Below are 27,334 nucleotides of genomic sequence, written 5' to 3'. Positions count from 1 at the left end.
TTAAAGGGACTTCAGCAAGGAAAAATATTTGTATCAAGAGGAAAAATGTTAAATATTGTGGTGTTTATGTTTTTCATTTTAGACTTAAAAATGTCTGTAATGAAACAACCAACCTGTTGTTATACAATCAAATGACTGAGGTGTGAGATCGTTGATTTTCTTGCCCTTGTAAGCTTCAGGGCCATTGCAGTAGATCTGATCCACTGTTGCATTTGTATGGTACATCCATTCAACCAACCACTTCAATTTACAGTCACAGCTGAAGAGATTTCCTCGAAGATCCCTGGACAAACACAAAAAGTTTCAGTCTATTAGCTATTAGATCCCGCCTTCGTGACAATGAAATGAAGTCTTACATGCGTGTATACGTACAATTTAGTTAAAGCTTCCATTCCTTTGAAAAGATCTTTCGGTAGTGTCTCCAAATTATTGAATGCCAGACTTCTGCAAAAATATTTAAAAAGAACCACAGAATAATTATTTTAGTTCAGATTAATAATAAGATGTATAGTTCCAGCAAACATTTGTGTACAAGGTAAGACTATTTAAATGAATGAATGAGATTTGTAGGGGCAGTTGTGGCTTAATGGTTAGAGAGTCGGACTCATGACCAGAAGGTTGCCGGTTCGATTCCCAGGGCCGGCGGCTAACAACTGAGATGCCCTTGAGCAAGGCACCTTACCCCTACTTGCTCCCCGGGCGCTGCAGTGATAGCTGCCCACTGCTCCGGGGGTACGTGTGTTCACTACTCTCTGGATGGGTTAAATGCAGAGGTCACATTTCGTTGCCTTGTACTTGTACATGTGCAATGACAATAAATTAAATCTAAATCTAAATCTAAATTTCTAAGGCAAAAATGTCATGATCCTGCCTCTTGTCATGATTTTCTAGTCTTGTGGCAGGGTCATGACAGTCCCACGTGTTTAGTGTGGAGAGGGACATAGAATTGTTTGTTGTTGCATTCCATGCACTCTCTCCGGTCTTGTCATTGACCCCGCCACCCCCCTCGTTTCCTCGTTTAGCTTCCAGCTATATAATGTCTCTCATTACCCACATCTGCCCATTGTTATCTTCCCTTATTTAATGCTCTTGTGTTTGCTGTCATGTGCTGATTCATTTTACTTTGTTTGCTTTGTGCTACATACCTGTGCTTTGGAACTGTGCATTTGGCAAAGTCGTACCCTTGTGAGTTTCATCTTGCCATTTTGGATTACCTTGTCAAATTGGATGCCATGTGTATTGTTTAGTCTTGTCTTTGTCGCGTGAATAGTCAGTTTAAGTATCCTGTTATCTTGTTTTGGCCCCATTGTGGGAAGTTTTTGTTTCTATTTTTTCTATTAGTTATGTTCTCGTTTTCTCCCCATTGTGGGTTTTTTTTTTTATTTAATTAAAGTTTAGTTTTCGTGCAACACTGTCTGCAACTGGGTTCTTTCCTTGAACTTTCATAACAAAAAATGTCTAAACTAGGTGCTATGCTTCTTATTTATATGAAAATACACAGTAACACTGAAGCAAACTCTGCTGAAAAAAAGAACCCTGTCAAAAACTCAACAGAAAATTCAATGGATTCAATGGTTATAATAGAAATTGTATTGATTTTAATGGAAACTATAATGGTGTCTATTGGCAGTGCTGGGTGTAATGCGTTACTAAGTATTACTGTATTTAAAACACTTACGCACTTAATAAAGTAAGGGATACTGTTCATTTTAAGGTAATTTACTTAGTTACATATAATGTAGTTGCGTTACATACTGTAATTAGTTCCAACAGGTCTGTATATGTCCTGGGAGAAAAAAACTTGGCCCCTGTGAATAGCACAAGTAATCTACTGAAGCACCTGATAAGGCAACATAGACGAACATTTTTGAGTGATCCATGTACCTCAACATATGACACTGCTACATCCTGTCATGGCTCTGCTTCATTTAGTCATGTTTTTCTTGGTCCTGTAGCAGAGTCATGACAAAGCCTTTGGTTATGTGTGGAGAGAAACATATTGTTGTCCTTTTGACAATAATACACCTTCTCTCCAGTGTCTCGTCTCTGTTCCCGCCATCTCGTTTCCTCGTTATCTTTCCCTGAGTGTTTAATTACCCACACCTACCCCGTGTCGTTATCCTTTGTCTGTCTTCCCTATATAATACCCTCATGTTTCATTGTCCTGTGTCGGTCATTACGTATGTTATGTGCTGCTTCGTGTCATCGTCTTGCCTTGTCCTGTCATCGTCTTGCCTTGTCCTGTCATCTGTTCCTCAAGAGTGAGTGAGTTTGTTTGTTCTACCCTGTATTGTTTGTATTAGATGTTTGGTGGTGTCGTTTAAGTTTAGTTTTGCTGTTCTTGTTTTCATTTTGCCCCCTCGTGGGAAGTCTTTGTTTTCTGTTTGTTTCTTAGTTTAGTTCCTGATTTATACCCCCTCGTGGGTTTTTGTTTTGGTGTTTTTTGTAAAATAAAGTCATTTGTTAACCCCTTCATCCCCGCTGCCTGCAATTGGGTTCTTTCCTGCATTTTCGTGACAGAATGACCGACCCCAATCAGAACCCAGCAGGCAGCAAGATGGACGGCACGTTGTCGTCCTCACGGTCCTCTCAAGCCCGCTTGCTGCTAGGTTTCCGCCAGGGGAACTACGGGAATCGGGAGTTCGCCGGGGCATTCTCGGCGGTGGCTGAGACGGCTGAGTTCAACGAGGCAGAGTTGAAGATGATGCCTCACACAGCGCCTCACCCCGTCTGAGAAGAGGCTGCTGGGTCCCCTAGGGTTCGCGGCAATGGTCAGGTTCGTGGCCAACCGGGACGATCCCGGGGGTGGGGTTCCACGTGGGACTTCCACCTCGCGGTCGATCACGCCGGAGGGCCTCGACCTGACTGCCGCTGCCCGGGGGGACTCGGTACCCTCCGGCTTGAGCTCCACGGTCCCCGTTCACTCTGGTGGGAGCGGGAGGGAGGGGATCCGGGATGACGTCGGCGATCCTCCGCTGCGGAACTCCCTCCGGTCCCCACGGATTCGCCAAGGTCGGCTATGGATCCGGTGGTGCGGAGAAGGAGGGAGAGGCGCAGCGGAGGAGCGTCCACGCCGGTGCAGCCGGCATCCAGTCCGGTGCGGCCGGCATCCAGTCCGGTGCGGCCGGCGTCCAGTCCGGTGCGGCCGGGTCCAGTCCGGTGCGAGCCGGCTCCAGTCCGGTGCGGCTGGCCAGTCCGGTGCGACCGGCCCCAGTCCGGTGCGGCCGGTGCCCTGTCCAGTGTCCAGTCCGGTGCAGCCGGCGTCCAGCCGGTGCAGCCGGCGTCCAGTCCTGTGTCCAGTCTTGTGTCCAGTCGTGTCCAGTCCGTGGTCCAGTCCGGGTCCAGCCGGCGTCCAGTCCGGTGTCCAGTCCGTGTCCAGTCCGGTGTCCAGTCCGGCGCCAGCCGGTCGCAGCCGGGTCAAGCTGTCCAGCCGGCCTTCCAGCCGGCGTCAAGCCCTGTCCAGCCGGCCTTCCAGCCGGCGTCAAGCCCTGCCCAGCCGGCCTTCCAGCCGGCGTCAAGCCAGTTCCAGCCGGCCTCCAGTCCGGCAGCCAAGCCGATCCCTGGGAAACCCCCAGGGCCAAAGACTGTCCCCCCCAGGTCTCCCCCTAAGTCCCCCAGGACTCCGCGCCCTCGAGGCAGCCGGGGACTGGGACTGTTCCCCCTTCTCCCCTCCCCCATGGACTGCCTCCTATGGGCCCTGGTTTGGCCCCTCCCCCCCTCCCTTGTTTGTTATTTTTGTTAAGTCACCCCAATCCCTTAGTCTTGTTGTCTTGTCTGCCCCTTGTCTTGTTCACCATGTTTGTCTGGTTTTTGTCACTGTCTCAGTCGGTCTTGTCTCGTCCGTCTACCCCTTGGTGAGCACCTGGAGGTGCTCATTAAAGGGGGGGCTTCTGTCATGGCTCTGCTTCATTTAGTCATGTTTTTCTTGGTCCTGTAGCAGAGTCATGACAAAGCCTTTGGTTATGTGTGGAGAGAAACATATTGTTGTCCTTTTGACAATAATATACGTTCTCTCCAGTGTCTCGTCTCTGTTCCCGCCATCTCGTTTCCTCGTTATCTTTCCCTGAGTGTTTAATTACCCACACCTGCCCCGTGTCGTTATCCTTTGTCTGTCTTCCCTATATAATACCCTCATGTTTCATTGTCCTGTGTCGGTCATTACTTATGTTATGTGCTGCTTCGTGTCATCGTCTTGCCTTGTCCTGTCATCTGTTCCTCAAGAGTGAGTTTGTTTGTTCTACCCTGTATTGTTTGTATTAGATGTTTGGTGGTGTCGTTTAAGTTTAGTTTTGCTGTTCTTGTTTTCATTTTGCCCCCTCGTGGGAAGTCTTTGTTTTCTGTTTGTTTCTTAGTTTAGTTCCTGATTTATACCCCCTCGTGGGTTTTTGTTTTGGTGTTTTTTTTGTAAAATAAAGTCATTTGTTAACCCCTTCATCCCCGCTGCCTGCAATTGGGTTCTTTCCTGCGTTTTCGTGACACATCCCATGTTAAGCAGGCAAAACTTGATTTTACATCAGCAGATCAGAACATGTCAGAAGGTGAGCTTACAAAATATTGCAAGCTACAGACGGTTTCAAAGCAACAAAATAAATAAATGTTACTGCGCATGCACATGTTTGTGTACAGAATTTAACTTCCGGTACACATCTACAAAGAATAGAGTACCTTCAGATTATTTCTGATAACAAGCAAAAGAAACTGAGAAGAACTGTTACTTCACTAAACTTGTCTCTCCAATATTTAAAATTTAGACTGCGATAACAATGTCACAGTCACCAGTTGGAGAGCCCTGCAGATCCACAAGAGGGCACTACCCCCATCACACAGACTGCCATGACACACTACACTTCCCATAATCCATTGTTGGACTCATTATGTTGATCACTATCACCTGTGTCTTGTTAACCTGTATCACTCTGTGTCTGTAAACCCTGTTGTCACATTCAATCATTGCGAAGTCTTGTTTTGTGTTACACTGCATTTATGAGCGTTTCCCTGTCGGATTATTTGTGTTATTCATTGCATTGTACCTAGTTTTGTGAACCTTTGCTGTCTGCCCTGACCATTGTCTGTTTAATAGTTTTACTGTTTGCTGCCTGCCCTGACCCTTGCGTGTACTGTTTTGGATTATTAAAGCTGCATTCAGATCTTCATCTTTTGAGTCTCGGAGCAGTTCGTAATAACCAAGCTCAACCGCTAGATGCCAATGTCCCATACGTTTCTTTTAAATGCGAGTTAAAAAGTCTTTAAAAGTTACAAAACCCATTCAACAACACATACAAAAAATAATATTATTAATTTTGATATAAATTAAATAATATAAATAGCTGTATTATTAGACACTAGCCAGACCGATAAACAAACACAGACCAGAAATAATCCGGGACGTCTTTTGAAGTAAATCGATAGGTCTGAGCAATAATAATTTAATATTAGCAGTAATCTTCTGCGTTTGAAACTTCGGACGAACATTAGAACTCACTTATTGTAGAAGCACACAGGTCTTGAAGTGGAAATTCTAAGATTGGCAATTGGTTATCTCATCACATAGCCGTTAGAATCTCACTTGGCAAACTGAGTAATAAAAACAACGGCATTTTCTCTTTATCCAAGACGACACTTTGTGTTGCGTCCCATTCAGCAGTGCCTTTCAAGTCCGCAAAAAAAATGTTGTTTGGAATGTACTCTTCTTGACGTTTGTTTTTTGATGTTTTGAATTTGGCACCTGAGGACTTACATTTAGGGCTGAAACGATTCCTCGATTAACTCGAGTAATTCGAATACAAAAAAAAACGTTTGTTGCCTCGAAGCCTCGTTTAATCCATTTATAAAGGATATAAAAGGATCACAAACATTTAAACAAACAACCATTATGACCATATGATTCTTATTATTCATCAGTAAAACAGTTCACTCTCTAATAAATTGCAACATCCCCCCATTGAACTACAGTTAATCACTCTCAATATCTATCACCCATTAATTTCCAAAGGAAACAATAACTGTACTGGTCTTCTCAATACAGTTCCAAGGGAGGTGCGCACTGAACATGCATTTATTAATCCATCTCGCCCCAATAACACCTCTTCAATCTTTCCCATCTTCCGTGGCATTTTATCTTTTCCAATGAGCACAAAATCTCCCACCTTTAGAGTCTGAGCCGTAGTATGTATACAGTGGTGAGCAGATCTCTAATTTGTCAGATATTCCTTTTACCAACATGACCAGATTTCATTCAACAACTTCTGACTATATTTCCATCTCTTCGTTAATTCGTCTGACCTCTGGGTAGTGGGTGGGGTGTTCCGCAGAATTCTCCTGGGTGGCAGGGATGTGAGTCGGTTACTGACCAAAAAATGAGTGGGAGTCAATGGCTGAGTCATCAGACTCATTGTGAAGGCATGTTGAATTTAGCACAGCCTCCCTTTCAGTCAAAATGGTGGTAACTCTTCAAAATGTAATGAGGCTTTCCCTATGATTTTCTTTAGGCATGATTTTGTTGATCTTACAAGACGTTCCCAAAACCCACCATGTTGCTCGCTCGGCTATTTACTTCCATGCTATCGCCCTTTCAGCAAAGAAGCTTTGAGATCAGGCTCTTTGATTGACTTCCACAACTCTTTCAAATCTTGATCGGCTCGCTTGAAGGTCTTCGCATTCTCGGATTACATGAGTTTGCAAAGTCCTCTCCTTGCAATAAACCTCTTCAGGGCTATAAGGAAGTTTTCGGTGGTTAGATTCTAAACTAGTTCCAGATAGCCCTAATTACAGCACAAGTGAAGAGGGCTATGTACGCTTTACTCATGCAATTGCTCGTCTTCACCACAAGTGGACCTGCAAAATCCACCCCGGTGGTCTCAAATGGAGGAGATTCAACGACTCTGTCCTTCCGTAAGGGGGTGGTGGTCTGCTGCACTGGCTTAGCCCTTATCTTCTTGCAGATGGGAAACCTTCCGACTATCTGCCTGGCAAACTGTCTGCCCTTTAAAATCCCAAATCTGTCTCTGACTTGCATGAGTGTCTTGTGCAGAGTGAAGAACCTTCTCTTGACAGTTTTGAATCAACAGTTCACAGTACCTGTGTTTAGTGGGTAGTGTCCATGGATTTCTGTAGCCTCCCTCCCACACATATAAGGCTTGTTCATCGCAAATGGTTTAAGTTCCTTGATCTTTGATTCTTTATGTACACGCTGGTCTTCTCTGAGCAGACTAATTTCTCTCTCAAATTTCTCCTTTTCAGTCATTTTGACCAAATACACTTCTGCTGCCATTTACTCTTCAGCAGAAAGCTTTTTAAGAATCTCTGTACCTACCTAATATGTAATCCCGTGAACAGTACCGAGTTTACTGTACTTGTATAAATGAAGCAGCGGCTCTCTCTTGTTTGTGCTACTGAACTGCACTGCGGAATCTGAACACGAGCTCTGCATTGAATCCTTCCACTGGGATCTCTACATTATTGGTACCAAAAGATCCTCTGACAGGAGAAAATAAGGTCTGCTCCACCACAATGGATTGTTGATCAAACTGTGAAAAAATAATCCACTTGTCAGTAGATAGGCGGGATTGTGTTTTCCATCACAGTACGACCATGACTCTGGTCTGGTGAGGCTCACAATCTCAGTGACTCGATTTGACACAAAGGGTTAACATTTTTGAACCGAACTCCGGATCCAATGCAAAACTATCATTGAGTCTGTCCACATATTGAGCTGATTTTCTTCAATCTTAAGAGCCTTTAACAGATTATGGCACAACCTGGCGCCTATCAAGGCCTCCATTAGCTCCAGTCGAGGCAGCATCTTGATCTTTAGAGGCGCAACTCTGGACTTTGATACTGCCAATGTTGAGACTGTTTCTGCACTTTTATATTTGCCTTGCAGACATCCAACTGCACTGTAGGCTCTTTCACTTGCATCACAGAAAACATGTAGACTAACTGTTTCACACTGCTGGTTTGTCAAGATGTGATACCATCTAGGAATGGCCACTAAGTGTAATTGTGGCAGATCATCACACCACTTGTCTCCATTTGTGTGCTATGTCTGGTGGAAATTGCTCATCCCAGTTAAGACCTCGCTGCCACATTTCCTGAAAGAGACATTTTACCTGTATAGTATAGGGCATTAGGAAACCTATTGGATCAAAGGTGCGCAATGAAATTTGAAGAACACTCCTCTTAGTACTCTCTTTTCTTTTCAGAACATCGAGCATCTGCTGCAAGTTGAACACAAAGTCGTCATGTTCTGGCCTCCATATCAGTCCCAACACTTTCAATGCAACACTGTGTGTCTCAGGGTCAGTCCGCTGCACTTACCATTTGTGCCTTTGTCCATCTTGTTCTCAGATCAGAGGAGTTCATTGTCCATTTCCGCAGGTCCATTCCTGCAGCAGACAAAATAGCTCTGGCTTGTGTCATGATAGAATAGACTTCATTAACATCAGGCAAGCTTGTGATGCAGTCATCTACATATAATTACGCCCAGAGGACCTCCACAGTTTTTGGTTGTTCAGACTCATACCTTTTGATGGTTGCGGCCAAAAGAAAAGAACCAAAATAACCTCACAATGTATCTGTCTCTTTCGTTCAACACTATCTGCAGAAATAAGCAAATGAAGTAAGTCTGGGTTTAAATTAGCCCTCTGATGCGTCAAAAGATGCGTCAAAATATTCTCAGTTTAGTTGTTGCCTTATCGTCTCGGATTACTGGACGGTGTGGCATGTAATACTTCACCATTCTGGTCTGCTCTGCCGTTGGTGTACCTTGTACCTATAAATCCTCTGAGGGTTTAGGCCTCATTAGTTAGATCAACCGGAACCAGAAACACAACTGATGTACTTGTTGCATCAAAGAGTGCAGAACAGTACTCTACTCTCAGCCAGTCTTGTCTCATTGTTCCAAGGTTACCACAGCGAGCAGGATGCAGTCCATGGCCAGACCTGATGGTAGAGCGGAGAATGGAAAGCGGCGACCTGACAAGAGCTGAGATGATAGAGCTGGATAGAGAAGGATGCGGTCGCTTGACACGTCTTCACCACAAAATTTCAAATGCTATTAGATTATTAATGATAATCTTAAAACTATAATATACCTTATTAGTAAGTTTATTTATTTTTATTTAGCCTTGTTGTGCAAGCTCTGTCGAGCTTGTGCAGAGGCAGCAGCTTTTGCCAGAGGGGAACTGGAATCCCCTGGTTGGGCCTGGGTTCTCCTGAGGTTTTTTTTCTTGATTAGAGTTTTTGGTTCCTCGCCACCATTTGCATACTGTTTTTTGCACTATTTGCCTGGCCGGGGGGCTGCTTTAGAATTTGAAAGTTTTACTTAATTAATTAATTAATATTGCATATAGGAATTTATAGTGTTATATTTGACATGTGCTTCTCTCTCCTATATCTTAAATGAGTGCTCTCACTGTGCGTGCATGTGTGTGCGCGTACTTGTCTGTGTACGTGTGTGTGTGCGTCTGTGTGTCTGCGCGTCTGTGTGTGTGTGTGTCTATGTGTGTTAGTACGTGGGCATATTGTTTATGTGGAGTGTTTTGTATGTGGGTATGTCTGTCTTCTGTGTTTTCACCTTTTTCTTATTTTTACAGGTACAACTTTAATTGTTTTGCTTATAGTCAATATGTCTCATGTACAGCTGCTTTGTAACAATGAAAATTGTAAAAAGCGCTATATAAATAAAGTTGAGTTGAGTTGAGTACCTCCTCACATAAGTTTTTCTGCAGATATTCCTGAATCACATCATTACATCTCTCTTAGAGTACATTATCCTTTCTGAATCTTTCTTTAGAGCTTCAAACCTTCTTCTTGCAATGTTCAAGTTGTCTTTAAGCTCTGACGTTTCTTTGTCATGTTTCCATGGCAGTGGAACCAGGTAACGCCCATCTTTAAAGCTGTTCAAAGGTCTCTAAAGCTTCAGATTCTTCCACACTGGGTACGTTGTCGTGGACAATACCGAGAGATTCAACTCCCCAAAACACATGTAACTGTTTAGATATCTGATTTTCTTCCATTACACTAATGTGCATACATGAGGTTTCTGTCTCACTTGAGCTTTCAATAGCTTCATTTTAAATTTTCTGTTGTGTGTTCCACACATTGTCCAATGTCATTTTTACAATATTAAGATTGGTCATCACAGATTTGGGAGACCTGAAGAAATGGAGGTTCAATATCTCTTGTCTAAGTACTGGTGGCTGCAAAACTCTAACCAGCTTTTCATGAACAAAACTTTGTTGACTGCCTCCATCTATCAAACAGTGTACAATCTTTCTCCCTCCTGCGTCCTCTGTCCATGCCTTGATTGTCTGCAAAAACACTGTAGTTAATTCTTTAGATTTGATATTGACAGTGATCGACACTTATGAAACCACCACCTTCATTCTGGCTTTACTTCACTTGGCTCACACACAGACTGATGATGACAGCGACTGCAGAGTGGACATGTGACACCCTTGGCTCTAGAAAATTTTGCTATGTGCTCTGTGCCGAGACAAAACATCTGCCATGTGTTTACAGTTTCCCCTTGCATGCATTGCACAGAATACAGTTTGTTGGAGTCATAGGGCAAGCTGTATGCAATGCGACAGCCGAGGGAGTAGTCAATCTCTTTTTTTCATTAACTCCAGAAGCTTTTATGTCATGTTGCTGACGCAGCACGTTGATGGGAGACATTGGAAGCAGATATTTAACTTTTACAACCACGAAAAGAGGTAGGAATGGACTTATTTAGTAGAAAACAACCTATCAAAAAAGATTATGTAGCATTTGTGGCTAAGTGTAATGGTGGGATGCAGTTATTAGCTTAGATATTCGATGGATGTGTTGTTTGTTTACAAATATCAATTTCATACATCATAATTCATTCGACTTTCATTCGATCTGTGGTAAAATATCAGTAAATCAACTGGAGATCTACAGTATATTCTGCAGAATAAGTGCTTTCATTTGATATATAACTTGAACATGGACATATTTGAGCATTATTAAAAATGGTCATGATCATAAACATATATGATTTTAAAGGGGCTATGACATGGGGATATAATGCATTTCAGCCTAAATAAGTTATAATGTAAGATAAATACCAAAATGGTGTACTTCTGCAGAAACTAGAGACTCTAAGCTTTCAAACGATACCACATATGATAGTTAGAGTTACAGAAATACATTTAAACTAGTGCTGTCAATCGATTAAACACACATTTTCTGTGATTAATCACGATTAATCACACATAACAATAATATTTTAAAATATACTTTTACATTTTAATAATTTCACATTTAATCTTCAAATTGATGTAGAAACTACATATTTCTTTAACTGCGTCATTTTATGAATGAAAAAAAAACATTTTGATATTAGTACTGTAACTGATGTCTCTATTAAATTGATTAGTTTAACATTAATTATAGCCATTCAACAATATAATTGAGAGCTATCATGAAATATACAGAAATTGAAGGAAGTTCTCAAACACTTTACAGTCTTTAATGCTAAATTATAAATTAACTGCAGAAGAATTCTCATTAAAGCTACAAAATCACATTGATTTCCTCTTTTATTTTGTTCTTTGATTAACATTAGTGACAGGAGTCACAGCTGCATGTTTAAGTACTTGGCCCCTTTAAGAGCTGTCTCAGTACGCAGATCTGACCGTCACCGCACTCCCATTTTCACAACTCTTTGCATTCATTTAAGATTTTATTTTACACTTTGAAGTCTGTGCTTAAGTAAATGCTAGACAAAACGGGCTTTCTGACATAATCTTGTATGGTTTTATCCATTCAAGCACGAAAGAGAACTTAACACGGATGCTCTGTCTGACAGAGATTCATCGACGCAGCCTTCAGCCCATGACTGTTTACACCAGACTGGACCTCGCATTGCGTTTTGCCGCATCCCACAGTTTAGAAGCTGTCTATCTTCATTGAACGCGTCAAAGCAACTGTTTAAAATCGCGCTTAAGTGGTTTTAAAAGCCTGTACACGGATAAGAGCGTGATTACATAATGTAATGCTAGACAAAGAATGTCAAAACAAACGGATGCTGCGTTAATTGTGTTAAATATTTTTCACGCGTTAATTTGAAAAAATTAATCGCATGCGTTAACGCGTTAACGTTGACAGCCCTAATTTAAACATTAAGGGAATACTTTTATGACGTAATTTTGGACCCGCCCCTGGGTCCATTCTTCCCAGTCCAGTTATTCATACATACTCTGTCCAGTCAAGGCATCTTTTGGAGACACGTTCGAGACAGTTTGGGCTCCCTGTCTGGTATCTATGTAACACCGTGACAGTCTCTCCGTTGAGTCTCTGCCTTTGCAACGTCCTGCTAATCCATCTGTAATCCTGCCTTGCTGAGCCTAGCCCCATTGCCCTGCAGTGTATTAGGCCTTCGCTGACTGTGCCTTTGTTGTTGTCCGGTGTCAATATACTGTATATATTTTTTCATTTGAATCTCAGACTCATCCTTAACAGTTATACCCATAAAAATGACAAAAAAAAAATGTCATTTGTGTTTATTGCTGTAAATGACCAGTCATAACCCAACCTTCATGATGTAGTATTCAAATTTGTATTTATGACACTAAACGTGAAAAATTAACAATTGTATTGACACCACATTTTTTTATTTAGACCAAAAAATACTGGAACCCGTTTCCTAAACATTGATTTTGATCATCTCTGTGCTTGCTTTATGTGCAGAAACGCCTGATGATTCTTGTATCATTCATTTTAGAAACAACTTTTTTTACCATTAGGCAGTTAAAACAACATGTGTTTTATAGCTCAACTTCTGACAAAATAATCATCTTATTTAGAATACATTTGAAAACTGCTACGTGCTGAAATAATTCAGTTCTTGAATGCTGGCGTGATGAATTCTGTATCTGAAGTGACACAGCCAAAGATGATAGATATTAGCAAGATACGTCACTGTCATAATCAATTTAAGATTAGGAAACAAAATGTATGCCACGGTTGATGTCAGGTTTAATTATTGATCGGAGATACGTTATTTAATTGTAATTTTTGCCAGCGATTTTAGAAATAACTGTCCTCCCTCATTCAAGTAGATAGGATTGTGGTCTTGCTATGGTTGAAATAGCTGCGCTGAACTTGGCCGCCAAATGACTTCCGTAAACTGACTTTAGCGTTTCTGCTATATTCATTTTGCCGTGGTGTTCAATGTGACGTGACAGGATAATAAATGTGTTACAGCTTTAAATGTAAGCTTGTCTTTACATTGGAATTTTCTGAAACCAAAACTGCTGTACTCAGTATTAAAGATATCAAGATGATATTTTTACAGAATGTTCTTTACTCTGTGTAGGATGATTTGTAGAAAACAGTCGATCACAAATAAACTATGGCTGGGTTTTCACAGACTGGGTCACATATTACTTACAGTATAGACAGTATTTCAATAATACTCACATGTGTATTAAGGACTTTAGCCCTCTAAAGACGAAGGGTGATATGGACTTGATTTGGCTATTTTCAATTAATCTGAAGTAAAAAAAAACAAATAATTAATTTTGCATATTAACTATAATGAATTCTCTCAAATAACGATCATATGGAAACAGAATGAATCTAGTCATGGGTTTTAAGTATTCACAAAATATACTTACAGATACTCCAAATGAGGAAGCCCAAGAAAAGCATCTTCATTTATAGAGTCAAAAGTATTTGCTGTAAAAAGACTAGAAGACAGTAATTAATGAACATGTAGGCCCACTATTCAATGTCCTCAGTGAATTTCTTAATTCTTTCAATGCCAATTTTTTAATAGAGATTTAAAGGGGTGATATGACAGGGCTAAACGAATATTATAATTTGTTTTAGATGTAATGAAATGTGTATACACGATTTAAGTTTCAAAAAAGCTGTATTTTCCACATACTGTGCATGTGTGTATCTCCTCTTTGCCCCGCCTCTCTGAAACGTGCAGATTTTTTACAAAGCTCATGGCTCTGAAAACCGACGTGTGCTATGATTGGCCAGTTAACCAGTGCGTAGTGATTGGTGGAATACTGCAAGCGTGTGAGGGAAATGTAACACCTCATACCATATTTGGAACATCAGGTTCCAAAGCAATTGGACGGACAGGTACGCCCACCTTACTTGCATATACAACATGAGTTCTGCAATTTAGTTTAAGAGGACCTCGCACTCCTCGCTGTCATTTAAACATTAAAACACGCAACATGCCACAGATAAATGTTTAAAAGCAGCAATGCTAGAAATATATCTATACTTTTTGATTAACTTTTAGACGTCACTTGGGTGCTTAACTCCATTAATAAGAGTGAAATATTTAATCAAATGTGTGTATAAAAGAGAAAACTGAGTTTAAAATTATTCTGCCTGTATTATTAGGCTTCACTCACACCTTTAAAAGAATGCGCACGGTTCCGTAGTGAACAATGTCATGTTGAGACAGCGCTGATTAAATATTTAGAATTAAGTTTGATTTAAGTTTTGAGTTGGATTTTACAAGAAGGTGTTTATGAAACAATTATCACTCAGTACAAGCGCAAATAACACTGCTGGATTTAATCTTCGTGATAACGTGGATCTAACGTATGATATAGAGTGAAATTAAATGTGTGTGAGGCGTTAATACTTATAATCATTCTTCTCACATTTGAGTTCACCAACTCGCCATCTGTATCGCCACTTCCACTCCAGAATGTGCGTACACATGAGTCAGAGTTTGCTTACAGGTGCGCACATTCTTCTGTCAAATCTGTTCTTAATAGATCACAACCTTTGCGTGGAAAGTGGCATACGCACGTTTACGGCCCCATTTTGTGCGTATGCAACTTTTATAAATGAGACCCCTGGTCAGACAGCAGACAGAATGGCATAACCAACTGTCTGCTTGCCATCTCATGTCGCAGAATACACAAAATGCACAACATGCAATAATCCCGTCTCCAAAACATCATAAAATAGGGACTGTGTCCCTGTGCAAACATAAAATAATGCGGAAACCTTCCAAAAGTAAATTAATAAATGTTAAACAAATTAAACATTAACAAAATACAGATAATCAACTGATACGACTCGGATTGCTAAATATTAGATCTCTCTCTAATAAAGAACTTTTTGTTAAAGTCACCATGCAATCAAACAGGAAACTTCTAAGTGTTTTAGACAGTGTTGCAGTGATTATTATTAATGATTTATCTGTGCACACCATTATTTTTGTTTTATTAATTTGCACTTGTAATCTTTAATCAAAAACATTAAGCTCCCCTCTCCCTCTCAACAACAACTCTTCACCACATGACGTCAGCAACAGAAAGAGGTAGGCCTATACTGACTGTCCAATGGCCAGGCATTTTTTAGCCCTCCCCAGCAGACCCAATTTACAACAAACCAATCAAAAAGGGAAGGGCAAAATAAAGCCCCACCCTACGTTTTTCTAATTTCAGAAGCCATTTCACTCGCATACACGTCACGATATGGAAAAGAAGTCAATCGCAACTTCCGTTTCATGGTGACTTTAACGATATGATAACAGATAAAATAGACATGCTCTTTTTGACAGAAATGTTGCTAAAAGATAATTATATTACTTTAAATGAATGTATTTTCTAAGATTACTATTATAAACATGAGCCTCGTCTAAAACGCAGAGGGGGGGGGTGTCGCTGCACTTTACAATAACTCTTTTAGCATTTCCCAGAAGTCTAATTTAAAATACATTTCTTTGGAAGTCATAGTACTTCAAGTGACAACACCAAATACGAAGGATGAAACATTTTTAAAATGTATTCTGGCTATTATTGTCAGGAATGCGTGGTGGAAGAACCCAAGCGCAGGCAGCAGCGGTGGTGAAGGGGTTAACATATATATTTATTAATTAACAGAAACAAAACACCCACGAGGGGGTAACGAGGACACAACTAATATATATGAAGACTGAAAACAAAACACTTCCCTCGATGGGGCAAAAACAAAGGAGACAGGATAACTAAAAACTACTTACAAACACACTAAAACACAGGGTGGTAAATAATAACGTTCCAGACACTGATAGGGAATCCACAGGGAAGACTAGCACAACGGACACGGAATACAAGGCAAGGTTAAGAGGCATACAAGCTACAGGTACAGGGTACACGTACAATGAATACAACGGACGAGTAACAAGACAATGAATCATGAGGACTATATAAAGGGAACACAAACGAAGGAAGATAACGAGGGGCAGGTGAAAAACATAAGACACGGCAGGGAGGCAATACAGGAAACGAGAGGGGCGGGGCCAATGACAAGACACAAGAAAGCACATGGGATGTTAAAGGTAAACAACTCATGACTTTCTCACACTAAACATAAGGGATCTGTCCCGATCCTGCCACACGACTAGAAAATCATGAACAAGAAGGCAGGACCGTGACAGAGCCCCCCCCTTAATGAACACCCCCAGGTGTTCGCCAAGGGGTCGACTAACAAGACATGACAGACTGGGACATAGACAAGAACAGACAAAACATGGCAAACAAAAAAACAAGTCCAAGGGGTTGGGGTGACTCAGTAAAAATAACAAACATGGGAGGGGGAGTGGGGGAACAACAGAGTTCATGGGGGGGCTAGGGCTAGAGGGAACAGTCTTGGCCCTAGGGGGAAGCCCACGAGGGCGCTGAGTCTGGGGGGAACTGGCAGGCTTGGTTGCCGGCTTGGCCCGGCTAGAGACCGGGCAGGATGCCGCGCTCCCCTCCGTTGCCTCTTCTTCTTCAGCCGAGCCACCCATCTGGTGGTCGGCTGAAGGAAGGAGGTGAAGGGCACGGCTGGCTCAGGGTTGGAGGCCTCCGACGAGGACCCCCAAGAGTCACGCCTCCCCCGTTTGCCACCGAGGCTTGCTGGTGGTGGAGAGGACAGTGTGGCGACGCCCACAACCCCGATCTTCAGGGGACGGCCCTCAGGGATCGTGACCAGCAGAGATGGGTAGGTGGATAGAGCTGATCCGCTGGACTCCGAATGCTCCGCGGCATACTGCCACAAGGTATCAAAGTCCAGTGGTCTCAGCGACCTCATCTCCGCACGCTAGAGTGGTTCCCTGAGACCAGCGTTGAAGAGTGTCGTCAGCTCCTCCTCTCCGAACACAGTCTCCTCTGCAACCTCCAGGAACCGGTCCGCGTAGTCGTCTACGTCCCTGTTCCCCTGGCGGATGCCGCAGAGGAGACGCGCCTGGCGAGATCGTACCGCGTCCATGCTGCCCGCTGGGTTCTGCGTTGGCTCGTCCGTTCTGTCAGGAATGCGTGGTGGAAGAACTCAAGCGCAGGCAGCAGCCGTGGTGAAGGGGTTAACATATATATTTATTAATTAACAGAAACAAAACACCCACGAGGGGGTAACGAGGACACGACTAATATATATGAAAACTGAAAACAAAACACTTCCCTTGATGGGGCAAAAACAAAGGAGACAGGATAACTAAAAACTACTTACAAACACACTAAAACACAGGGTGGTAAATAATAAGGCAGGTGAAAAACATAAGACACTGCAGGGAGGCAATACAGGAAACGAGAGGGGCGGGGCCAATGACATGACACGAGAAAGCACATGGGATGTCAAAGGTAAACAACCCATGACTTTCTCACACTAAACATAAGGGATCTGTCCCGATCCTGCCACACGACTAGAAAATCATGAACAAGAAGGCAGGACCGTGACAATTATATATTGCCCACCAGGGCACCACACAGATTATCAAAGAATTTGGTGAGTTTTTATCAGAACTAGTACTGGCTGCAGAGTCCTTGTCGTTGATGACATTAACATCCATGTAGATAACGATACAGATGCTTTAGGAATGGCTTTCAAAGACACTCTTAACTCCATGGGTGTTAGACATCATGTGTCAGGACCCACTCACCTTCATAATCATACTTTAGATTTAATACTGTTTTATGGTATAAATGTGGACGACATTAAAATTATTCAGCAGAGCGAAGACATTTCAGATCATTATCTGGTATTGTGTTTGATCAAATTCCTTGTTACAAATATGGTAGAACAATAACATCAACTACCAAAGATTTGTTCCTTGATAATCTGCCTGAATGACCTCAATTCCCTAGCATGCCTAATAATGTAGAAGATCTTGTATTGTATTGTATATACTTATATTGTATTGTCATTGTGTTGAATGTCTGTACTAGAAGCTTCCAACACCAAAGCAAATTCCTTGTGTGTGCAAGCACACTTGGCAATAAAGCTCTTCTGATTCTGATTCTGATTCTGATTCTGATTCTGATCTTGACATTATCATGGAAAATATTAACTTCGCCTTCTCCGAAACGCTAAACACAGTTGCTCCTCTGCGCCTAAAGAAAATTAAAGATAGAAGTACAACACCGTGGTATAATGACCGTGGCTGCATCTCGTTCCTTGTGCTGTTAGATCTTAGTGCCACATTTGAAACCATTGACCACAGAACACTCTTACATAGACTTGAAAATTATGTTGGCATTAGTGGAATAGCTTTGAAATGGTTTAAATATTTCTTATCTGCTCGTTAAATTTTTTTAGCTCTAAACAATGAGGTGTTACTCAAATCCCAAGTCCAATACGGAGTACCACAGGGTTCAGTTTTAGGGCCTCTACTCTTCGCACTATACATGCTACCTCTAGGAGATCTAATTAAGAGACACAGAGTTAACTTTCACTGTTATGCAGATGATACTCAACTCTATATTTCCTCGAAGCCTTACAAAACACAGCAGTTTAATAGAATAATGGAATGCATAGTTGATATAAAAAACTGGTTGAGTAGCAACTTTTTACTGTTGAACTTGGACAAAACAGAAGTGTTACTTATTGGACCGAAAACCGCCATACGTAACAACCAAGAATACTGCTTAACTATTGACGAATGCTCCTTAAAACTCTTGTTGTTAGCTAGGAATCTGGGTATTTTATTCAATAGTAATCTATCATTGGAAAGCCACATTGCCGACACCTGTAAAACCGCATTTTCCATTTTAAGAATATATCTAAACTACGTCATATGCTGTCACTATCAGATGCAGAGAAGCTAATTCATGCATTCATGACATCAAGACTAGATTATTGTAATGCACTATTAGGTGGTTACTCTTTAGGCTTATTATTACATAATTAAGGCTTATTATGCTCTCAGGGCTCCAGTCAGTTGGTAATACCTAGAATTTCGTGCAGTTGGTAGATCCTTTTCCTATCTAGCACCTAAACTTTTCTTCCGAGTACTGTGCGGGAGGCAGACACACACTGTCAGTTTAAATCTAGATTAAAGACGCATCTCTTCAACCTTGCATACACAACACTTCCATAATACAAATAAACTAAGGCAGTGGTTCTCAGACTTTTCAAATCAAGTACAACCTTTAATAAAATTAGTTTTTCCAAGTACCTCCTTGTTGTACTTTCACAGATTTTCACACGTGCACTTTATGTAGTCTGTGCGTTTATGTCTTAAGTATGTATAGCACCTGGTCCTGGGGGAACATTGTTTTGTTTCACTGTGTACTGCACTGTATATTGTTGAAATGACAATAAAAGCCAGTTGAACTTAAACTTGAACCTAATGACCGCCATATAAAATCATATGAATAAATACTAAAATTAAAGGAACAATACGGGTTTTTAGGAGGATCTATTAACATCATTGAGTAAGAGAGTAAAACAAGCTTTCTCTACAGTTTCACCAACGCACTCTCGCTCTCTCTCTCCAGTATCTGGACGAGCACAAAATTAAAGCAGTTCCAGATCAACAATATTAGAACAACAACATATCTTGGTTCTAACAAACAGAAGAACGCTAAGGTTACTCATGTAACCCCGGTTCCCTGAGATAACGGGAACGAGCATTGCGTTTAGCTAAACGCTATGGGAAAACTCCTGTTTTATCCGATACTGAAGCCTTATTGGATAACGTCTGTGAAAAACACAGAACAATGGCGTTTGAGCCCGCCATTTCGGGCGGTACCGTTCGCCTATATAAGCCGGGCCGAACGCCATTCGACTGAAGTGCGATGAAAAGACTCGCTACGTGGCACTGTAGCATGGCATGCTACGCAATGCTCATTCCCATTATCTCTGGGAACCGGGGGTTACGTGAGTAACCTTAGCATTCCCTTCCGATACGGTTCACTTCGCATTGCGTTTAGCTAAACGCTATGGGAATCATATCCCATCACGCCATGCTACAACGGACCCAAAGAATGCGTGCGATCCGTGAAGTGGGAACTCGTAAGGGCCCTATAACCCCAGCAGCGGACCTATGTACACTAATCATTCCAGTATATCCAAATAATATGAGCGCATGCTGGTATCATAATATCCAGTAACCAAACCCATATTAAGCGGAAAGGATCTGTGCTTGCAGGGCAGGCACGTCCAGACTGTAGAACCTGGTGAAGGTGGATGGCGAGGACCAACTGGCCGCCGCACAAATGTCCAAGATAGATATCCCCGTAGACCAGTGGTCACCAACCCTGCTCCTGGAGATCGACCGTCCTGCAGACTGCAGCTCCAACCCTGCTTTAGCACACCTGTCTGTAATTATCAAGCAAACCTGAACACCTTGATTAGATAGTTCAGGTGTGTTTGATTGGGGTTGGAGCTGAAATCTTCAGGACGGTCGATCTCCAGGAGCAGGGTTGGTGACCTCTGCTGTAGACCATGCCCAGGTGGAAGCCATCCCTCTGGTAGAGTGCGCTTTCACTCCTAATGGACACTGCAAATTCAGGGATTCGTAAGCTGCTGTAACAGCATCAACAATCTATCTAGATAGTCGTTGCTTCGAGACTGGCAAACCAAGCGTGCGGTCTGCGAAGCTCACAAACAACTGCTCTGACTTTCTGTGCTGAGCAGTGCGATCGGTATATGCCCGTAGTGCTGTGACCGAGCAGAGCGGGTTCGTCGTCTGCCGGAGGGAGAGCGAACAGAGAGACAACTTGAACTCTATACGGTGCGGATAAAACCTTAGAAATGTATCCTGCTTTCGGTCTAAGGACTACCATACTGTCATTATGGCCGAATTTTAAACAGGATGGTTCCACTGAAAAGTCATGCAAGTCACCCAGTCATTTAACCAATGCCAGTGCAAGGAGGAGAGTGGTTTTTAGAGAGAGGGATCTCAAATTAGCCGATTTGAGCGGCTTGAACGGTGGTCCACGCAGGGCTCTCAGGACACAATTTAATGGGTCTATACTTTTCATTTCACACCATCTAACAAATATAGCACATTTTTGCGAGTATAGGCGACTTGTCGAAGGGGCTCTGGCCTCGGTAATAGTTGTCAAAACTCCACTCGGTAGGTTGTGAGGCGTCCGTTGAGAGGCCACAAATGTAAATCCCACGGCTCGGGTTGGGGATGCCAAATTGTCCCCCCCGCTTGGGAGAGCACGTCTCTCCTCGGCGGAATCCGCCATGGTGTCGTTGACAGCATTTGCGTCATTTCGGGAAACCACGGCTGGTTCGGCCAGCGAAGGGCAATCAATAGCACTGCACATTTGTCCTCCCGAATTCTGCTGATCACCTGCGGTAGCAGGGCTACAGGGGGAAAAGCATAAAGACGACAGGACGGCCAGCTCTGGGCTAGGGCATCGTTCTGTCTCGAGAAGTGCAATGGGCATTGAGCATTCTCTTCCGATGCGAACAGGTCGATGTCCGCCCGACCGAAAATGCTCCAAATCTCTTCGACCGTTCAGGGGTGGAGCCTCCATTCCCCCGGTGGCGGGCCGTTGCGAGATAGCATATCTGCCCCTACATTCTCTGTGACCGGGACGTGCATAGCTCTGACTGAACAGACATTCCGTTGAGCTCAAATAAGAAAACGACTCGTCAGTCTGTTTAGCGGGCGAGATCGTAGACCTCCCTGGTGGTTTATGAGTGAAAAAACTGTCATATTGTCTGATCGCACTAGAATGTGATGGTGTTTGAGTTCCGATCGGAAGTAACGACAAACTAAAATCACAGCCAGCAGCTCGAGGTTGTTGATATGTACCTGTGACAGGGAGAGCGTCCATGCGCGTGACGCAGGTCGGCCATCGCATAGCGCTCCCCAGCCCGTTTTCGAAGCATCTGTCATTACCACTTTCCTTCTGCATACTGAGCCAAGCTCCGTGCCTGCAAGGAATAGGTGAGGGGATCTCCAGGGCAACAACGCTCTCGTCCAGTCGTGTGTAACTCTGAGCATCAGCTGTCCCGACTTCCATGCTTGAGACTGTCGCTTTCAGCCAAAATTGTAGTGGTCGCATACGGAGCAATCCCAGCGGGATGAGCGGGGATGCTGCTGCCATGAGACCTAGCATTCTCTGAAACCTCTTGAGCGGGACGAGAGATCCCGCTCTGAACGAGGCTGCAGAGCATTTGACTGCCGAGGCAAGCTCTGGTGTTAATCAGGCTCGAGCCTGTGTAGAATCAAGCGTCATACCCAGAAAGTGATTTGTTGGCAGGGGGTTAACAAACTCTTGTCGAGGTTGATCTTGAACCCTAATTTCACCATATGTCTGAGTATCGCGGACCTGTTTGAACGCATCTCTTGTTCCGACTAAGTAAACTGTGTTCTGGCTCGGTCGGGGATGACCAGTTGATCCCGAGCTCCGAAACAGCTTTGGACAAGACTCTGACAAGCTCGGAGTCCGAGTGGGGACGATCCCTGGATTCCCCGCTGCCGGAGCAGCTTCTGTGTCTTAAGCGGCCCAATCTTCATATTTCGAGGCGGAGTCTTCGTCTGGCTCATCCAAACTGCCGAACGAGACCATGCCGCTAGCACTGGAGGAGGAGCGCAGGTCTTCGTGGGCGTAGGAGACAGGATCGCTTCGCGGTAGTGGGGAGAGAGCACGCCGGTCAGTCGGTGTGGGCTCTTCCGCACTCTCGCGGTCTGGTTCGCAGCTCCGCTGCTTTTGTCCTCTCTGCTGGAGAGGGGCTGGTGGGGGAGCACAGGTGGGACCAGAGAAGAAGGTGATCCGGGCTCGAAGCACGGCGAGGGAGAGGAGCTCGGCGTAGGTATGTCTCAGGCAGATGACGCACTCTGAGTGGTGATCCTCGGTGGGCAGAGGATCTCTTTTAAGAAATTTGCTCTACGGATAGCCGCGGGGGAATGCTCGAACGGGTGTATTCCGCTGCCGGGCTTGATCGACGGAGAGTAGGCTTCTTCTTCTTCGGAGCAGCGAGATGTCGCGCTGAAGGAGAAAATGGTGCTGAATGGTGTTCGGCCCGGACTTATATAGGCGAGCGGTACCACCCGAAATGGCGGGCTCAAACGCTATTGGTCTGTGTTTTTCACAGACGTTATCCAATAAGGCTTCAGTATCGGATAAAACAGGAGTTTTCCCAGAGCGTTTAGCTAAACGCAATGCAAAGTGAACCGTATCGAAAGGGAACCAATGTTACTCACATACTTATCCGAATCAAAGCAACCTCCTCGGGGTGATTTTAAGACGATCTTTCTCTCCAACGTCTCTCTGCTGGAAAGTATCTCCATAGATATCTATGAGTATCTCTGCTAAAAGCCTCAGTACCGTGGGTCTTAATGCATCTCTGTTGGAAAGACTTTATAATATTAGCGCAGGTCCTAGCTTCTGCCTGAATTTTAGTCTTCTTTTTATACTTAAAATCCACAGACCTTTTATTTTATGTCATAAATAAGACATCGCTCTTTCTACAGTCTTTCTAATGTCTGCATGATCTCTTCCCTGCGTCAACATGAGAACAACATCTTTTTGTACTGTGGTGGCCACCGTCGTGTTTGGACTGAGCGATTCGTAACAAATCTATAATACAACGCTAGTGGCCGCTGTTAATCAAAAACTGCGCCTTTAATAGTAGAGCTGTGAATCTTTAGAATTGGAGGACGAGGTTTAAAGATAATGTATAATTAACACTTTTTTTATTTACCAGCGTTTTCAAACTTAAGAAAAAAAATCCTTTCAGCAGTAATAGTGGACACAAAACAGTTTTCTGTAGTGCACCGTAAACGGGGCTCTGTAAATGACTAATGGGGATTCATTAACTTTGTGGGGAATAGCAGAAAGACTACAATGTGGAAAGAATATTTACCACAGAAAATAAATAAATATAAGTAAACTTAAAAATCAAGAGAACAGCCGTATATATAACAAACAGAGACTCACACTTTACTGCACACTTTTCTTATCAAGGGCAGCACGTCAAAACTAAATCGCAATGCGCGCTTCATTGATTTAACCACGAGTAGATGCAGACGCGTGTAGAATTAGCGCTTTACAGCATTAATAACAGCTTTAAACAGCGTTCCAGTGCAGAAATACATAAGAAGCTCAATTTACACGCAGCTCATCAGAAGAGAGAGAGTGAGAGACTCGCAAGCGTCTGTCTGCTCCCGCTCTGTGTTTGAGTTACATCCACCAATGATAAATAAACAATAATTCATACAACTATATTAAAATTGCACTGAGATGTATTCCAAATGTATCTATTATGTATTAAACATTTGAAATAGTATTTAAAATACGAAGTGTAAATTAATATATAGAGTTTTTATTTTCTGGCGTGTCATGTACCACCAGGGTCTCTTCAAGTACCACAGTTTGAGAACCACTGCACTAAGGGTTTAGGCTGCATTAATTAGATCAACCAGAACCAGGATCACTTCCCATAACAGCTGATGCACTTGTTGAATCCAAGAGTGTGGAACAGTACTCTACTCTCAGCTGTCTTTACTCATTGTTCCAAGGCTACTGCAGCGAGCAGGATGCAGTCCATGCCCAGAACAGATAGTAGAGCTGAAACCGAAAATGTCCTCACTACAAAACTGCTATTAGCTACTAGAATATTCATGATAATCTTAAACCTTTTATCTACCTTTTTACCATTTTTATTTTCTTTTTATGTAGCCTAGTTGTGCAAGCACTGTCGAGCTTGTAGAGATGCTGCAGTTTTTGCCTGAGGTGAACTGGTTCCCCTGGTTTGGCCTGGGTTTTCCTAAGGTTTTTTCTTCATTGTTTGCCCAACCGGGGGGTGGGGGGGGTTTGGTTGGATAATTTTTTTGTATTTAACAATATCAGTGTAACATTCTGCATAATTTATTTAATACTCCATATAGGAATGTATAGTTTGTTTAATGTGTTACCTGTTTCTCCTTCCTTTATCTTATGTGTGTGCGTGTGTACTGGTTTTCATCACTGTGCGGGGACCTAATGTCCCCACAAAGATAGTAATTCCAGTAGATTTTGACCTTGTGGGGACATTTTTCAGGTTCCCATGAGGGAAAACAGCTCTTAAATCACACAATGAAATTTATCGAAAATGTAAGAATACAGAAAGGTTTGTGTGATTACTAGGTTTAGGTGTTGGGGTAGGGGATAGAATATATCATGAGCCTGATATAAAATCAATGGAAGTCTATGGAATGTCCCCATAAAACATGGAAACCAGTGTGTTTGTGTGTGTGCGTGCGATCAAACATGAGAACTGTTGCGGAGACTCTGTACTGACCATCTTTCTAACATTAACAACGTTTAACCAGAGCAAATGAAACGAGTGGATGAAATCATGGATCAGCCCACATACATAGAGCGCTACGATAAACATAGGAAACGGCAAATGACAGTGACGAAAGCTCCCGCACAGAGATGATGGTACCCTATTGGATCAAATCGAAAAATGCCGCGCACATAAGAACATTCTTACAAACTTCCTATAATTTATCTTAAGAACAATCTTATATTTTGTCTTAAGAACAGTTTCGTGAATCCGGCCCCAGCTGTTTCTCCAGTTTTCATTTTCTGCAAATACAAATCTTTTTATTTGAAATTTGGGAGAAATTTTGTGATTAATTCACAGAATCAAAAAACAACAAGTACAAGTAAATTGAGAAAAACTGAAAATAATTTTGAAATGGTCTCTTAATTTTTTCGGCGGCTGTATATGTGTACTTGACTGTTGGAATTATGTTATTTTCAGGGGGCTTCACGTGAGTAGACAATTTGTACACATTTTGTTTGCAGGGATTCTTGTTGTTAAGATGAAAACATATTATTCTGGATCCTGACAGTTGCGCACCATTAGGTCAACATATGGTAATGGATTAAATTCATGAATAGGTCAATTATAAAGTTAAGCAATAATGGAGCATAAGGTGCAGGAAGAGAAGACACTTGAGTTATATTATTATAATGCACAATATATACAGGCCATTTTTATGGTGGTGATGAATCTTACAGAAGATGGAGAGCTGGAGTGTGAATAAAACTCTCTTTTGGGATTTCATCAAAGCTCGACTTCACAAATGATCTGAAAATAAAAACATGCACATGAATACACATCAGCATGTATGAATATCAATATCATCAACATCCTTGTGTATGAAACTCACAGCGAGAGGAAATCTGGTGGGAAGCTCCTCGGTATCGAACCAGTATCGGCACACAATGCGTTATCTTTACTGCAGGTACATGATGCGGGACAGCGCGCGCGTTTCCTCCTGCTCCCGTTAACCGACATCAACAGACAAACTACACAGAAGAATACAGCCCGTCTTAAAGTCATCTTTACCGAACCCATGCGTCTTTAGTCCATAGCTTCTGATCTCAGCCTTTACATCAACTATTCCGCTTTAAAGGCTGCTGGCCGACTGAGCCCGTCACCGACAGCGTCCGACTGTGCTGTTGCGTCTCATTACGCTAAGATTTAAAACAAACAATAACGAATAATTCATTAAAGCGATCCAAAAGCAGGTAGACACCATTGACCTACAAACGCAAACAGTAATACTTCCAATAAGTGGGCGGGTCTTGACTACGTGAACGTTGTTTGTAATTGATCGACTACAATGGGTCCAAATAAAAACACTTCTATTTGAACTTTTAATACTGTCTTCAATTGGATGTCTATTGAAGTTGACCGTGTGTTGTATTTAAAATGTAATTTTGATTGCTGATAAGCGGTTCGTCTACGCCATTGTCACGTGTAACATTTTACTTTCTTCAGCGATGTTCCGAGTCGTCCAATCACAGTCGTCTGTGATTACCGTTCTTGGATTTTTATCAATTCAATAAACATAGTTTACAGAGGCGGGATCTCATTCAAACCTTTGCTACATATATCCTTTTGTATTCCCTGTGATAAACCGTCAGAAGTACCACACAATGGCAAAGCTTGTGTTTTGTTGTAATATTGTGTAATATTATGGTCACAAGCATAACTTTGTTGTGTTGATGTACAGATGATGAATTTAAACTGCTACATTAATTGTAATACACAATCACTCAAGATGAGCTAAAAATAAGGATGATGGCTGAAAACATCTACACTTTGCAGCTATTTGCTCTACTTTTAA

General features: G+C 42.5%; 1 protein-coding gene across 1 annotated transcript; it reads right to left on the bottom strand.

Moving 5' to 3' along the window:
• Positions 1-26,544, bottom strand: lgi1a (leucine-rich, glioma inactivated 1a). Its single transcript, XM_057342062.1, has 7 exons — positions 26,372-26,544; positions 26,218-26,289; positions 13,644-13,715; positions 13,447-13,518; positions 373-444; positions 114-283; positions 1-26 (listed from the first exon to the last, which is right to left on the bottom strand). Exons 1-7 carry the CDS (start codon positions 26,542-26,544, stop codon positions 1-3), a joined length of 657 nt encoding a protein of 218 aa, XP_057198045.1.
• Between the last annotated feature and the right edge of the window lie 790 nt (positions 26,545-27,334).

The sequence above is a fragment of the Triplophysa rosa genome, linkage group LG9 (assembly GCF_024868665.1).
Source record: "Triplophysa rosa linkage group LG9, Trosa_1v2, whole genome shotgun sequence".
In the NCBI taxonomy this organism is placed as follows: Eukaryota; Metazoa; Chordata; class Actinopteri; order Cypriniformes; family Nemacheilidae; genus Triplophysa; species Triplophysa rosa.
This window is presented reverse-complemented; position numbering and strand designations above follow the sequence as displayed.